Source organism: Piliocolobus tephrosceles, chromosome 9 (genome assembly GCF_002776525.5).
Source record: "Piliocolobus tephrosceles isolate RC106 chromosome 9, ASM277652v3, whole genome shotgun sequence".
Taxonomy (NCBI): domain Eukaryota; kingdom Metazoa; phylum Chordata; class Mammalia; order Primates; family Cercopithecidae; genus Piliocolobus; species Piliocolobus tephrosceles.
Window position 1 is genome coordinate 11,490,519 of NC_045442.1, and position 16,734 is coordinate 11,507,252.

The following is a 16,734-nucleotide window of genomic DNA, read 5'->3' on the forward strand; positions in this document are numbered from 1 at the left end:
TGAGTCACACAAAGCTTAAGGCCTACTGTAGTTGTCAACCAATATCACCTTTGCCTAGGTAGAGTTTCTGGATGTAAGAGTTATGTTGGAGTTCTGTTGCCATGAAGTCTGTTACGTAAATGGGAAAATTAAAAACTGGGTCAATGACAATATCCACATTTGCTGATTAGACCCCGAACAAGTGGCGTGATCCACCACCCCAACCCACTCAACTGATGTTGGTTTGAGGCTTTACAGCCTTTTGTGGAGAACAGATACTAGCCTCCCAGAGGTGAGGAGGAGTCTGTGGTTATTCTTTTTCCCTTTGCACAAAGTGCTCGGCAATTTGCAACACAGTTGAAACGCGGTGTTAGCAGTATCATCGACCAGCACAGCCGGGTTGTCAGTCTACTTCCACTGCAAAAGAAACATCACACCAACCACACTCTCAGTCCTATGCATTAACCTTGTGGTGCTGTCATGGCTGCCCAGCGAACCTCTATCCTAGTTATCAATAATAGAGTGCTCTAGCAGGCAGAGAAGGACTGCTTCTCCCTTTGGGAAATTATGAGAAGAAATTGAATGGTGAAAGGCCACTACAGTGAAGTAGAGAGAAGGAGATTTGGGGAAAGAATGATGAGGGCTTATCAAGGACAGCAGGTAAGATTAAAGAGCCAACAGTAACTGGGAAGGGGGAGGACCTAAAGGTACCTGTCCAGAATTTGTCTCTTCCACAAGAATAGGCAGGCCTACCCTACGACAGCATCAGGGAAAATAAACCCGAGAAGGGAGACAGCGTAGAAAATGCAAGGAGTTTAATGGATAGGACGGAGATGACTGAGTTAGGACCAGTTAGTTAGCTGTATACATGCAGGGCGAAACTATATAGTTTCGGTTGTTCTGGAAGAGAACGTCTGTTGCCTGGGTTTCATGGCCCCTGCCTGGCCTAGCATACTTGGGGTGACCCTGAAGCAGGACCCAAATGATCTACCGGCCAGAGATGTAAGTACACAGTCTCCTTCAAGCAGACCCCAGAGACTCACTCATGTGAGAATAGGGCAGGCTCAGGCCCTCAAGAAGCCCCCGTTTCAAGGACGCTTGACCAGAATACACATTAACAGCCCTCAGCAGAGGCAGGCTGACCTCCCAGAACCAAGGGCACCACCAGGCCACAGGGCCAGAGCCTCTCACATGCAGGGGTTTATCTCTACTCTTTGAAAATGGTTTTCACAGCTCTGCTTGTCACGGGGGAACTTCTCAGGAAGTAGTTGAAAAATGACACAGAGATCAAGACTCAATATTTGTCCTTATGGAGAAAGTTTGTAAACACACAATTCTGAAAAAAAACCTGGGCCGCGTGCGGTGGCTCACTCACACCTGTAATCCCAACACTTTGGAAGGCTGAGGTGGGAGGATCCCTTGAGGCCACGAGTTTGAGACCAGCCTGGGTAACATTGTGAGACCCCATCTCTATAAAAAATTTTAATAAAAAAAAATTGGGGGCCAGTTGCAGTGGCTCACACCTGTAATCCGAACACTTTGGGAGGCTGAGGCAAGTGGATCACTTGAGGTCAGGAGTTCAAGACCAGCCTGGCCAACATGGCAAAACCCTGTCTCTACTAAAAATACAAAAATTAGCCGGGCATGGTGGTGCATGCCTGTAATCCCAGCTACTCAGGAGGCTGAGGCAGGAGGATTGCTTGAAACCCAGGAGGCGAAGGCTACAGTGAGCTGAGATCATGCCACTGCACTCCAGCCTGGGTGACAGAGTAAGAGTCTGTCTTTAAAAAAAAAAAAAAAAAAAGATAGAGGATTTTAAAAGGAAAAACAAAAACTGTTCACTTTTAAAGTCAACAAATGTGTGTGTTTTTTTTTAATGAGCAATAAAATTTCAAAATGAAAACAACATCAGTCACCATCAAACTCCGCGTGGACCTTCTGAAGATGAATATAATGGAGAATCTCAGTGACTGGGCTGCAAGGTTTCCCAGAACGAGATTCAATTCTGACCAAAATAAGCAGGCTCCCTGCAGCGCAGGAGAAAACTGATTTAATTAAAACTAACTTTATCATACTGGGCAGAAACTAAGTATGACTAATGAAGGAATTAATTATCTTTATGCTGCCTAAAATCCTTTGTAAAACAAGAAAGGGAATGAAAAAAATCAATAAAATAATGAGGTTTCTAACAAAATGCAAACGGACACTACCATGTAGACTGTTCACTGGGCCCTCCATCCCGGCCACCTGGTGTTTTCAATAAAGGAACAGCTGACTTCAGAGCCCTCTTGAATTACTGCCCGAGTATCTGCGTGTTGATGAAATTTATCGTGTACACTCTGGTTTCCCCTTACAACCAAGAATTGTTTTTAACTGAAATTAATAGCTTTGTCTGTCGCTGATATTTTAAGATCAGATATTTTTAGATTAAGCTTTGTTTCTCTCACATAACCCTCACTTGCTACTTTAGAGGGGCCAAAAAAGCCACTAGAATCACAAATTGAAATGTGAAATGGCTGTGACACAGAAGGCATGGACTTTGTAACCAATTTCCAACCTTCACTCCACTCAAGTCCCGCGACCTGCGAGAACCTCTGGCCACTGTCTCCTGCTTCAGACCTGCAGGCTGTGCCTGGGGTCCTTCCTGCTGGCAGCTGGGGGTGGGGTCCTAGCCCCCTTGTGGACAGTTCCCTGCTGCCAGACATGGAGAGGAGGGGCTGGCACTGTGGCAGGATCCCCGTCCCCTAGAACAGAGAGAGGCCAATTCTGGGCAGAGCACCTGCACATCCGAGACTGGGAGAGCCATGCCAGAGGGGCCACGGAGGGGTGAGGCCAGGAGTCAGGATGAGCTAGGGAGATGACAGCCACCTGGACCAAGGCCACGGTGCACGGACACAGGCCTGGTGCTCAGGGGGTGTCCAGGTCATGTGCCGCCACCCAAGCAGGCGAGTGGCCTCCGCCGGGTGCTGCCCCATCCAGTTCTGACCACAGGCGGTCCCCAAGCCCAGGAGGAGCGGGGATCATGGAGAGGCATTCAGCATCAGGCCTTATGCCACTCCCACAGGCGGCACCACCGGTACCAGCCAGCTGCTCCCGCTTACCAAGCCAAGACATAGCCTCCAGGCAATGACCACAGATGCTCCAAAGGGCCAAATACACAGGCGCTCGTGAGTTGGTACTTATCACTCTTCTCAGGCTGTTCTCGTGGCTTTTGGGCATCACATCTCCCTCCTTTTGAATCTCAGCTCAATGTGTGTGTATGGGGGGTTAGTCTGTGACACAGCAACAGAGAGGGAAACACGGAGCATGCTGCCAGGCTGCTCAATGACAACACAGGTGGCCCCAACTCCTTCTGCTCATGTAAGCTCCAGGCGTCAGCCTCTTCTAGGCCAGGACTGAGGGGCCCCACCACTCTACCGCCCTGGGGGCCTCTTGCCAGGACTCGCCCCTTCCTGAAGCTTGTTATTTGTATGGCCTTGCTCCTAAGGAACCTAGACACAGTCTTCCATCTTTCTACTGGGTCCTCCTAACCCAGAAAGGCCCATAGCCTGCGCCTCTTGGAGAGCCACCCAGATACAACATTCAGATTCCATCTGACGTGGCTGAGTGTTAAATTCAGGGCTCCTGCACCACAGTTCCAGCGACCTTGCTCAGGTTCACCCCCAGGAGGACACAGCCAAATTCCGTTCGACCAGAAGGATGTGGAAGGACAGTAATGGTAAGACTGCAGCCTGACACCCCAGCCGTTAAGGACTTTTCCTCATTTCTCACATTTTCTAACTGAGATGGAGAAACCTCCACTGCAGCTCTTCCAAGGCTGACTCAGCTCTCCATCAGTCTAAAGAGAAATGGAAGTCAAAGCTGCTTTAGGGAACAGCCGGAAAAATCACTCCCCACTCTAGCTCACGGTGATTTTCATCCATGCAATATGATATTTTTCGTTCCAAGTGATTTCATCTTTGTGTTAGCAACAGCTTAAGACCATGTTGGCAAAATGACGGAGCTGTGTCACCTACCGCTGAAATATATGGCCAGAAAAAAAGGCAAATTGGATACACAGCTGCTGTTTTCTCTTCCTATGCATCAGCAGTTTCCAATGCAGCAAGGGACAATCTTTCTATATGGAAAAGAAACCCACAGGGACCAACCTGAGGTCAGGCCCGTGGACCACCCTCGGGCTGGGTAGCTACAGGAATACCATCTATTTTCCACGGGCCAACATCACCAGGTAATGCACTTTTTACAAAAGCAATACAAGTTACTCTACTAGAGAAAAATGTTCCCTCTAGACTCCAAGACAGTTCTGCCCTCACAGAATACTCCTTTGAGCACACGCCTCTGAAATAAAAGAGGTGGCTTGGGCTGCCTCTCGGACCCACACACTATGAACACGCGTGACACTATTTTCTAACTCAGAATTGGGGCACATATTCTGAGAACAGCCTGTAATTGACAAAAAGTCAACTCCTGGCTATTATTTGCCAACAGTTGTCTCTGGCCGCTCTCCAAAAGAGGTGGCAGGGGGACCATGGCACTCAGCACACTCCATATCCACCCTGAGCTACTCACCAAACATGCTCAATTCCACCTCAAACTCTGGACAGGAATACACGGTACTTATAGTGGTCAAACTACATGCAATTCATTCTGTCTTTAGGCCCCAAGGGTGTCTAGAAATAAATCTAGTGCGTGTGGGGGTGGGGGGAAGTCCTCACTGCTTCATGCTTTCTAAAAATCTTGCTTTCATGGAAATTCGACCTAAGCTTATGATTTGGCAACAAGAACGAGGACATCTCCAGTCTATATTGACATTCTTGGCCCTGCCCTGGGTCTCGCTGTTCCCAGCCTGCACACCCACTGTCTCTGGGAGGGGTCTCTCTTTTGCATATGGCCAAGGAGACCTCACTGGGGGGCCATCAGGAACGTAGTAGCAGCCGGAACTCTTACTCCTGTACCGAGGATGAGAGACACAGATGTCACTGCACCCCGACCCCTGCAGATGAGCTGTTACTCCAGGCAGGCAGGCCAGGGGCTCCCATTCGTAACTATTTTTTTTATTGTTGTTTTTAAAGATAGGGTCTCACTCTGTCACCCTGGCTGGAGTGCAATGACGTGATCACGGCTCACTGTAACCTTGAACTCCTGGGCTCAAGCAATCCTCCCACTTGAGCCTCCCGAGGAGCTAGAACTACAGGTATGTACCACCACACTTAGCTAGGGACCTCTCACTTGGAGACCTGAGTTCTAGTCCCCAACAGGCTGGTCAAGTGGCTTCATCTCCCCATCTGTAAAATGGGACCCGGATCCACCCACTGAGGACAGACGCTGGGAGCACCTGATCAGGCAACAGAAGCAAAAGGGGAAGTGTCAGCTAACAGCAGCAGCTTTCCTTTATCACACACCTACTAGGTGTCAAGCATGGTGTCACTCTCCGCACACCAGACGTCTGTCATCCTCACAACAACCTGTAAACTGGCTATTATTGGCCTCATCTCACGAACGGCAAAACTAAGGCTCAGAGAGGTTCACCTACTTGTTCAAACCCACAGAGCACAGTCTGACACACCAGGTTCATGGGGATGTCCAACTTGGGGTGGGGTAAGGGGTGGGAATGAGGGCGCCCTCAGAGCCCAAGGTTTGCAGGGGCACTCCAGGGACAAACACACGCTCTGCACGTCATCAGCAACTCATTCAAATTGTTAATAAAAGTCACCCCAAACTTGGAAGCCAGGCAAAAAGATTTCTGCATGCCCTGTCAATGTCATACTCCATGCTAAAACTAGGAATTGGGAAACTCCATGGGCCAAATGGCCCACTGCTGTTTATTGTAAAGAAAAAAAAAAAAGAAAGCAAATAAGTTTTATTGGAACAGTGCCAGACAAGTATGGCCCACAAGGCTGGAAATACTTATCATCTGCACTTTACAGAAAGGATTTCTTTGGCCTGGTCTAGAGTATTATCAAATGTCTTGGTTTCACTTACTATGTATTATTGATTAGGGCCTCGTTGCAACAAAGTCAGGTGTTAACTTGTAGAAAACAGAAAAGTCGCAAATTATGTTTGTTCAATAGAGAAGTAAATGCTATCTGTAGGAAAAAAAACCCTCAAAGGTCATGATTTTGTTTTGCTCTGTTGAATTGGTGCTAACCAGTTTTCTGTTCAACTCTGCCGTCTCAGGCTAGCCTTCTTTACCCTACTGACCCATACACTGGTCTCTGTATTCTCCCCCATTTAACCAGCAGTACCATCCCGCGGTTTAGCATTATCGAGTTAATGGATCTCAGCTATGTGCTCAGTGTCTATTTATGCAAGAGTGACGCTTTCAGCCTTTTGGAAATGACCCTTTGCTGGACACCGACGATGCCCGCCTGGCGGATGGTTAGCAAAGCAGCTTCTGGACCCCAGCGGCACACATGACATTCCCAGGAGGTGGCGCACGCGGCAGCAAACCGGTACCTTGGCATCCTGGTGGCTGCGGGAAGCCAAAGCAATCTGCCTGGCCAGCTTCAGGGCTTCTATCCGCATGATGGCAAACTCTAACTCCTCCTGCCCGCAGGGAGTGTGGGCAAACCGCAGGGAAATGCATCAAGACAGACGTCAATGGTTTCCACATCCGAGAAATGAACGTGCCACGAAAATGTGTCATGACAGGCACTCGGGAAAAACACGCGCTCCATCTTTCTCTCACACTTAGCACCTCAGCAGATCATGAAATAAGCATTTAATTTCCTTTTCTAAAAACCACCCTTGTGATGTCTGTCAGGAAGTATTGTGCAGTTGAATACAAAATGATTTTCAAAATGGGATCAAAATTTTTACTGTTCTCTTTTCTTTGATTTCTTTCCCTTTTTCTTTCTTAAGGTAAAGTTGGCCAACAGTTTCCATGAATGGAGCTGCATCTCTCGTATGTCTGTTAACAGTCTCTCTAGGTTTACTCTGAATGTCCTAGTCTAGAGAATATCAAATTAAGTTGTCAAATTTAAAGCACAGAGTACATCATTATTTTTGGTTCCAGATGCAAGACTGAGCCCAGATGTTATCTCACTGGGAGTCTGAGATAGCCACATATATATATAAACAGCTTGGCTCAGTGGTGATCTAATATTCTTGGTTCAGTGAATAAATCACAGAAACTGCTTTGGGGGCTATCAACGCTTCTAAATAATGACTATTTGGGCCCAGTTTCTAAACTGAAATAGAAACGATTTGTTCAATATGTAATCACACAATTTATATCACTTTGGTACCGTGGGTAAAGAACGTCACGTATACCATTCTTTGAAAGGAAGATAAGTCAGTGGGAACATTCTCAGCCATTCCTCATCAAATCCTGCCTCATTTCATTTGGGCCTCGGGGGTTCATTCTCTACTGAGGTTTTCACAAACTCCCAAAAGGTCACACGTGGGCTACAAACCTGAAGTTTCTGAGCGAATAGTGGGGGGTTCTTTTCTGCTAAGTCGGGCTCCAGATAGTCAAGTGCACCACAGAGAGAGGCGGGGTGAGCTAGCCTGCTGAGGAGGGCGTCAGCAGAGGCAAAGGAGCCCTCGGGAGCTGTCTGAACGCCGGCAGAGAGGAGGACACACAAGAAAAATAGAGGAGAACAGAGAGTGATATTGATTCCAAGCAAGGGCCACACAGCCATTTGCTGGACATTTCTGCCTTGAGGCTAAAGAGAGTATCAATTAGCTGCCATTACTTGTGTTTCATCGAGACTAATTCCCACATGCTGACAATGGACATCTTGAGATTGGCAGACCCGACACCCTCCCCAAAAGCGCAGCCTTCAGTGTCCTCCCGCTCCCACGCCACCCTCACTCCCTGGTCAGTGAGTGGCAGCTAGCTAGTGGAAGGTGAAAGGCCAGTTAGCTGGTGGGTTTTCCAAACATAACATAACTCTTCAAGAAATACTTTCAAATATATACATACAGGAAGTAAGGTTTTGGTAAAGGTCATTTTCTAAATCATGGAAAGATGATTTCAAATGAAAAAGTGTCTTCTGATAGATCAGAAAGACTTCAGAATCAGAAGCCAGCTTTGTAGAAGGTGAACCACGGACGTGTGCTTCAGAGTATTAACGTGAGAGACTGATTCACATCTAGACCCTCTTTTTACTATTGTTGTTCTAGTATCCACTCCAGCATCCAACTGTCAGACACACAGTACGTGCTCAATAAACATTTGATGCATGAGAGAAATGGCCTACTAACACAGAACAAAAATCACACACTAAATCAAGGGCTTCACACCTGCTTAGGGATTGCTGGGCAGGAGGTAGAGGAAATAAAACTAAAATCCATCTAGAAGGATGGTGCATTTCAGATGTGTGGAAGACCATGGCATGGGCATCGCTTAGTTTGGGGAAGGCAGAAGACCATGTGATACGTGTGCTGTGCAGGGACTCGGGGGTAGGTGAGGCCTTCAGCTCAGCTCTATTTGTTCTGCAAGACCCCAGCAGGGCTTGGAGACAGGAAAAGTCCTGGTCTTTGAACAGGAGAAATTCCCATCACTAAGGCCCAGGAAAACTAACTTTCCCAAAAAAGGGTCCCCTGCCCTCTGTCAAGGATGAAGCTGCAGAAGACTGTTTAACGACTGTTCCAAAGCAACAGTCCGTCCTAAGGGGCGAAAAATGGAAACTAAATAACCCTGAAGGCATATAAACTACTTAAGTGGGAAATGCAAAACCACACTGGTATGAACAGAGAACCTTCCCCTCATCCTCACGGTATGGCATCGCCCAGGTTGGCTTCTGTGGTCAGGGAGTCAGGGTGGGACCCATGGCAGGTACCAGGTTGAGTGTTGCTCTGAAGGCCTGGCCTTCTTGGTGACAATACACAGCTGGCCCTGTGATCTGGGGCCCCTCCAACTCCACTTACAATTTCAATCGCCTCTGAAGGGGTGCCCAAGCCCATGGCCTCCAGTTCCTTCTGGGAGGATTTCTCCGACACCTGCAAGTGTGGCTCTTGGTTAGGGGCCAGTCCTCGTGGGACAGGATGCTGGGCTTTTGTAGCAGCGTTCACAAGGGCTTCAGTCTCTTCAAAACTTGACCTGGGGGAAGCAAAGGGCATCTTCAGTCTTCTCACTGGGAAACCCATTGAAATCAACCAGGATCCCCTGACCATGTCGGTATCACAAGGAATCCTGGACTTCCCGAGGCATATGGGCCAGGTCTCCAGTGGCCATGCAGCCTCTAGACTGGGCAGTCACCCCAGGACCAAGAGTCAAGCGAGGGGCAGAAGTACAGATGCCACTGGCTATAGACCCAAGCTCCGGAGTTTGGCAGACCACCAGCTGCCTGGTTGTGGACTCTGGGGAAGTGACTGGGTACCGTGCCTCCAATTCCTTCTCTTTAAGATGGAGACAATGGACCTCTCTGTGAAGATTAAATGAGATGCTGCATGCCCGTAAAGCGCTTAACGCGGTACCTGTCACCTGGTGCTGCTACTGTTTTAGTAACGTAACCACCATCATCATTGTTCTCACCACCTTGGGCAGCCTGCAAAGTCTCTTTTGTAAGTTTGAGAAGTCAGTGCTAGCACTTTCACTCCCCCTTAAAGGGGGAGGCAGACAAAAATAGGCTGCTCCAAACCTTACAGCAATGCCCACACTTACTTGATCAAACAATGCGCTGCTCCAAACATTAGCCCTCATAAATGCAAACATGAACACCCATATCAATAATGTACATTTACCAGGCAGTTGAAGTGTGCCAGGTACTTCAACAAGAGCTTTACACACAGCATCCCTCTGGAAGACAGAGTGCCCTCTCCCCCTCGCACAGCTGGGGGATGCTCTGGAAGACTGATAGCCTCCTTTAATCTTCATAAAATCCCGGCAAGATCCGTTTCATTATTACTTTTACTTTACATGCAAGGGAACTGAGGCCCAGGAGAGCCAAGAATCTCACATCAGGTCACACAACCAGGAGGGGGTCCTGGGGTACAGGTGGGATTCAAGCTTTGAATGCTGGACCACAGTGACCCTCTTTAGATAAATGATGGAATAAGGTGTGTGTGTGTGCTGGGCGAGATTATAGGGTGTGGGTCACACAGTCAGCTGCTGAAGGATTTTTCTTTAGTCCAAAGGGCAGCCAGTAACAAAACCAATGTGTTTATGTCCCTGTGGACATTCGGAGAGACTAAAGTGTGGGCTGGCCAGGTACTGTGGCCTGTAATGCCTGTAAGGCACGTACTGTGGCCAGGTACATGCCTGTAATCCCAGCACTTTGGGAGGCTGAGGTGGGAGAAGCCCTTGAGCCCAGGAGTTTGAAACCAGCGTGGGCATCATAGTGAGACCCTGTCTCTATTAAAAAGAAAAAAAAATTATGTGGCGTGTCAGCTGCCTGAATCTATGCACTGAAATGAAGTCAAAATAACAGCATGAAGGCGCTGAGAGGCTCTGGAACATCCAGCGTGATGTGTAACTCTCTCATCATGGAAGTCATACCCTGAACACGGCGTCGGGGACTCTGACATGCGGACGGGAGTTGACTTGACAGGGCTCTCCTGAGAAGTGTCAAACATAAGGTACAAGGCCTGCTTCTTCGGGGCGTCATCGTCCTGCTGCAGGGATCAAAGTCACATATCAGCTTGGGTACAGCTGGCCTGAACATGCAACTGAGATGAAAACCACAGCACTCTTCAACAGGAACAAATAACCCACCAGGGTAAAGCCTTCATTGTTCTGGAGCCACCAGGAAGAAGGGAGGAAGTGGGGCCTGGTTAGGAGTGAGGTGGTGGGGGGCCGGGAGGGAAGGGGGATGCAGAGAAAGTACAACTGAGTTCAAGTAGGAACGTGCGCCAGTGGAGAAGACTCCACGGCATTGGTGAGCTGGACTTTGTTCAACTCACCAACATTTTCTGAGCACCTTCTCTGAGCCAGGAGCTGCGCTGGCCACTGCAGGTAAACAGAGAGGTAGGGCAAGAGCCCAGATCTGGGCTGACCGTAGCTGAATGAGCCCAGGGCAGGGGCAGGGCCTGGAGAGCAACTCAGCTGGACTAGAAACAGGGCTGTGGGATGTCAAGCCCCAAAATGGAAACTGGCATCTCTCGGTGATGCCTTGAAAGACCCCCTCCACATGCCCTGCCGGGGTCCCCAAAGAAGTCCCTGCAATGGCCGGCAGGCATGCTGCTCTGCACCGCCATGAAATCTCTGGGTGGCTCTGCTGTTCCCGAGCAGGGCATGCTCCTCACAAAATTCATCTGCAAGGCCTGCCAACGCACCAGGCAGTGGGTGGTGGCACAAGAGGAAGGGGCCCCTTGTGGTTTCAATCCATTTAAATCAAAGATCTCAAAACACATGACAGTTCCCCTTCAGTGGTAAAATGTGTCACCCTCAGTATTATGTATGTGGCCTCAGCTACTGCGGACTCAGTTGTGATTATAGAGCTAAGCTCTTTAAGCAACACACCAGGGGATGATGACAAAGCCCACGCACTTTACTCGGGCAGCTGTGATCTCACTGACGTGGCGCTTGTGTTAAGCCTGTGCCGGGGGACATTCTCCCACCCAACCTTCAGGTCTAACTTACAGCAACCTGCGGTTTGGAAGCAGTAACCCTGGCATCAATGACTGATGCAAAGTAAGATAAAGAGTAACATGTCCAGGACTGTGTAGTGCTGCAAGCAAGCCCTCCTGTGTGCCACACGTCTCCAAGGGCATCGCTGACAGCAGCAAGAGGTCACCCTTGGAATAACATGCCCCAGGGCAGCAGGTATTATGCCAGGAAAGACAATGCCCATCATAACCTCTTAAAATGAAAAACCAGGGAGAAAGGCTTATTGCCCAGAGAAAATGTTCAGTTACTTAAAACAATTTCTCAAAAACAGCTAATCGTATACCTGAAAAACCACCACGACTTCATTTTATTTTATTTTTTTAAAGAAATCTCTAGCTCTTTCTCAGTCTAAGAAAGTAATTCTGCTGGACATCTAATTGCATTCTATGATTTTCTCCCTGAGAATGTCAAACGAAGTGGATTGAGTACAAACCTCAACCCCCCAGCCCCAGTCCATCATGTGAAGCTGTGTACACAGAGAGCACTCGATTTGGGGTCTGAGCTCCCAGAGACGCTCTGCACAGGGGAGGAGGCCCCTGAAGGCAGGAAAGCGAGTCCCCTAAGTGGCCCGAGGCAGAAGAACTTACAGGTAAGGAGGAGCCAATTTTTTCCATATATTCAATTTCATAGGAGTTTCTGTAATCCAACTCTGCAAAAACAAAAACAAACACAAAAAAAACAAAAGATCAGGTTAGTGCCAGAGGAGAAAAATGGGAAGATCTGAGCCAGGCAGGGTGGCTGCTATTCCAAGACTCTGGGCTGACGGTGTCCACTGCCTAGAGACTTCTTACACAGCCTGAAGAAAAGGCCCAGCTTGGCTATTTTCAGACAATTGGTAAACGTCTTGCTGTCAAGGGGCTTCTGCCATTAGGGAGGCTGAGAAGGTCCTGAGGAATTCCAAGGCAAGACCAAGCGAGCCCAAGTGTGGCCGGACCTGAGCGGTCTGCGTTGAGTGTTCCCATAAGACAGCATGTTCATTCTGGGTGCTGGTTTCCCCTGTAACTCTCACGTGCAACACGTGGGATGATACATCCTCATGACGTTTTGGAACTGACCCTTACTTGTCCCTCTCTGGGTATTCGGCTCTGGCCACCCTCTGAAGTGAGGGAAGAACGATATCGTTCCTTCAGTGCTGCTGGTAAGAGAAGCTTTGCAAGTCACCTGGAGCCTTTCCCAGGGGTCTACCAGTGTCTTCAGGGCTGGTCCAAATCTATTTTCAAACACAAAGACTAGTAAAGTCCAATGGGTGGAGAAATGACCTGTTTAAAATTGATTGGTGAAAATCCCATACGCTCAGTGGAGATGGCAAACACCACTGCCCGCCTCCAGTACCTGGAAACTGAGCTGACACTCAACTGAATTCCCCGTCCAGCAAACGAATGGAGCACCTCCTATATGCTTCACACTATGCCGGGCACAGTGGATACGGTGGTGGATAAGACCAGAATGGACTTTTGTCCTCACAGAAGCCACACTCTAGAGCTACCAGATGCCTCTTTTCTACTTACAAAGAAAGCTAAGAGGTGAAGAGTGACCTGCTCAGAAACCCACTGTGAAAAAGCATCAGTGGCAATCCATCAAGTTTAATCTTTCCACTTTTTAAAAGATGAAAATAAAGATAAATAGCAGTTCTGGTTCAAAGCCCCTTTATTTCTGCCTATTATTAAAGGCATCATCCAAAAACTATGAGCTTTAAAATGAGATATTTCCTGGAGGACTTTCTTAAAACCTGCAAATGGTTGATAACCCCAACTACTTAAACAAGTGGACCATCTTTCAGGAATCTCTGAATCTCCCTTGGTGAGGCAAACACATCCTTCTACACGGCATGGCCAGCTCATGAGATCGAAGACAGTTTTGTGGATTGAAGGCCAGAAAGCCCTGTTGCATCCTGAATAGAGATGAGTAGAGAAAGCATGTTTCCAACTCTCACACCAAGCCTGAACCCCAGGGTCTGCCCCAGCTTAAGACAGAAGCATTAATTTGTAAAGTCTTAATCGCCTCCTCACCTTAAAAATGAGAAGCAGGACAGGGCACAGAGGCTCACGCCTGCAATCCCAGCACTTTGGAAAGCTGAGGCTGGTGGATCATTTGAGGTCAGGAGTTCAAGACCAGCCTAGCCAACCCCATCTCTACTAAAAATACAAAAATCAGCTGGGTGCACACCTATAGTCCCAGCTACTTGGGAGGCTAAGGCAGAAGAATCACCAGAACCCAGGAGGCAGAGGTTGCAGTGAGCCAAGATTGCACCACTGCACTCCAGCCTGGGTAACAGAGCGAGATTGCTTCCAAAAAAAAGAGAGAGAGAGAAGGAGGAAGGAGACAGGGATGGACGAGGTGATATTTAGGGTCTCTCCCTGATCTATCTATCACTTTCCAAGTATAAAACCCTGGGACTATCATTTTACTGTTCTTTTATAAGCTGTTTAAGTTGAGAAAATAATAGTGAATCAGCTGCCTCTTCTAAGGTATCACTACAATTGCCAAGGCATTACAAGCCCTAAATTATTTAACAGAAATCTTTAAGCACACTCCAATACAGTACAGGGCACCCAGGACACACCAAACAAGCAACAGACCGCCGCAGAGTTTTTCCAGGGACCTGTGGCCTCAGGCGAGTGCCCGGCTCTGGTAACCAGCTCGCCTCACTAAAGCGTCCCACTTGGAACCTCAGCTCTTCTGGTGGTTGAATCTGGGTGAGTTCTAGGTCATGGAGCTCACTCATCTGCCTTCTCTGCTACCTGCCAAAAGGAAGTCCCTTCCCACTGTCCTGTGTCCCTCATTCCTCCCTTCAGAAGGAGCAACTGACGGTGCAAAAGTGGGGTTCTCTGACACCCACATTAGTGTTTGCATTTGTGAGATGCCTGGTTTCAGAAGGCCCGCAATCCCAGACGAGTGGCAGACGCCTGGAGATGCTCCTTCGGAACACGCCCTGCTTGCTGCAATCACAGTCATTTGGGGTCCTGATTTATAATTTACAAAATGACCTGGACAGGATGTAAGAAAAACAAATACTTCCTTCTGTCATCTTGGGTGATCTCTGATCCTTTGAGAAAACATCTTTCTGAAGTTGGTTTTCAAAATTTCACTCATCTGCTTCAAATCCTAAGCCTCAAAGGGCAGGCACAGAGGTGAAGCCACATCCAATTTCAGCCCCATTTTCACACCGTGCCACACACAGCTGGCAGGCCAGGAAGGGTGATGCCACCATACCAAGTGGCACATCATATTCTCAACTGGAGGAGACGGCCCTTGCTAGCGTGTGTGGCTGCTCCCAGCTGAAGAGGCTCAGTTATTGTTCCCCGGTCCTGTCATTTCTGAGGGCTGCTTTTGGTAATTATTTCCTATGGGGGCACTGCACAGCGAGAGGGCTTCGGTGCTGCTTTCATCTGACTCTAGTTGCCGGGGGCTTGCTGGGAACAGGAAAGAGCCTCAGCAGAAGCCAGAAGGATGCCACTGAGTCTAGGTCTCTGTTCCCAGGATCAGGGAAGCCAGCTCACCCGATGTCTCCTGGCCTATTGTCTTATCTAACAAGTGGAGCTCAAAGAGCCTACATTTTGTAGGCTAAAATGAAATACTTTAAGATAAAAATCCTTCTCTGGGTTACACAAATGTAAAGGAGCATGATCAGATAGATTCCTGCTCATGGCTAGTATTTTTGGAACTTTTAACCTAAGTGATGTTACGTTAGGGGAGAAGAAAAGAGTCCAGGGAAACAGACAGAGGCTGCTCCCAGCTTCCCCACCATCACCCTTCTAAGTGTCTGCGGTGTGACAGAGACGGTGCCTGCCGTTAAAGAACAGCTGAGGCTTCCAAGGAGGGCGCTTTCCCCTCTGTCAGAGTGGGAAGGAGGGACTAACAGAGCTGGGTTAAAGGACACAGGGAAACTGGGTGGCCACCAGAGTCACTGAGACTTGTGAATCTAAAACAACTGCACTCTGTCAGGGTCTCTTGCACAGCCAGGAGAGGACTCAGCTGTGTAGACCAATGGTTCCTAATCTTTTCCTCCACAAGAACCACATGGGTTAAGTTTTCTCCCACTGCATCATGCTTTAAAAGACTGCATCAAAAAAGGGCATTTGCTAAGCAACCATGCAAAGAAAACCATTTATAACTGTCAATGAGTTCTTCATCCGTGGAAGATGACCAGTGTCATCCTAGTGAGTTGATACGATTACAGCCCAAGTATGGTATTTTAATCCCCTGGGCATCTTTCTAAACTAGTTACACTCAGGTGTTTTGAAATATTAAAGACAACTTGAAGCTCTTCAACACTCCACTCCTACGGACCTACGTAGGAAAGTGTGATTAGTCAATAGCCTCATTCTACAGGCGAAGGCAGCAAGCCTTCTCCACGCTCACAGAAAGAGCACAGCTGTTAGGTCAGGCAGACCTGGCTCTCCACGGATTTGTGCCAGGACACCGGGGGAGTCACTAACAGCTCCAAGCTCTGAATCCTTTTTATTAAAATGGGGAATTGTAGAAAAGCACTCAGCAGACTGAGAGGATGAAATGAAATCATATGAGTATAGAAGACTGCACAGCTCAAAGTAAGTCCTCACCCAATGACAGGTCCTAGCTTATTATTGTTACCTACAGAATTAATACAATAGTGAATATGTATTTAAATCATAATTATTATTTCTCACTCAACATTTCCTTTTCCTACGGTTGATGACTTCATTGTAAGAGTCTCAGATCACAGCTGGGGCCCTGCACGGATTCTTTCTGATGATCACATCAGCACCCTGAGTGTGTGTCTGGTGCTGCTAGACTGGACCTCATTACATTAACGGTATTTCCACATCCAGATGCTGGAGGGACCCTGGGTGTGTTAGCGAGGTAGATGCAGTGGGGCCGCACCTCCTGAAACTGCAACTGTTGTGTCTTCACACTGATGAAGGATTTTTGATTGTCTACCAACTAAAATTATAGTCATGACTTCCCACATCTTCCCATTTTCTAAGGTAATGGGTTTAACCAAGTTTTGTTCCAAACCCATGTATTTACATATCTGTTCAATTTTTACAGAAAAAAACAACTGTCAAATATGTCACTCAGCTAGTAAGTTGTCTGTTTTAGTAGTGTGGAAGATGGACAAATAAATGCCACCATCGAATGAGGTACATATTAGCCCTAAAAGTACTGTTAGTATTTTTATATTTTCTAAGGAAAAAAAATGCATGTATTTGGTTCCTGAT

General features: G+C 47.9%; 1 protein-coding gene across 6 annotated transcripts in view; it reads right to left on the reverse strand.

The window, feature by feature from the left end:
- TACC2 (transforming acidic coiled-coil containing protein 2) overlaps window positions 1–16,734 on the reverse strand; it is a 234,980-nt gene that overhangs the window by 18,330 nt on the left and 199,916 nt on the right. For 2 of the 6 annotated variants that reach the window (XM_023224381.2, XM_023224380.2), the window contains 5 exons: window positions 12,121–12,182; window positions 10,424–10,539; window positions 8,854–9,025; window positions 7,395–7,535; window positions 6,436–6,525 (listed from right to left, as the gene is read on the reverse strand). In XM_023224381.2, the coding sequence (XP_023080149.1) occupies window positions 6,436–6,525; window positions 7,395–7,535; window positions 8,854–9,025; window positions 10,424–10,539; window positions 12,121–12,182 (581 nt within the window). The remainder of the gene's footprint in view (window positions 1–6,435; window positions 6,526–7,394; window positions 7,536–8,853; window positions 9,026–10,423; window positions 10,540–12,120; window positions 12,183–16,734) is intronic. The other 4 variants (XM_023224383.2, XM_023224382.2, XM_023224385.2 and 1 more) reach the window with 2 other exon arrangements.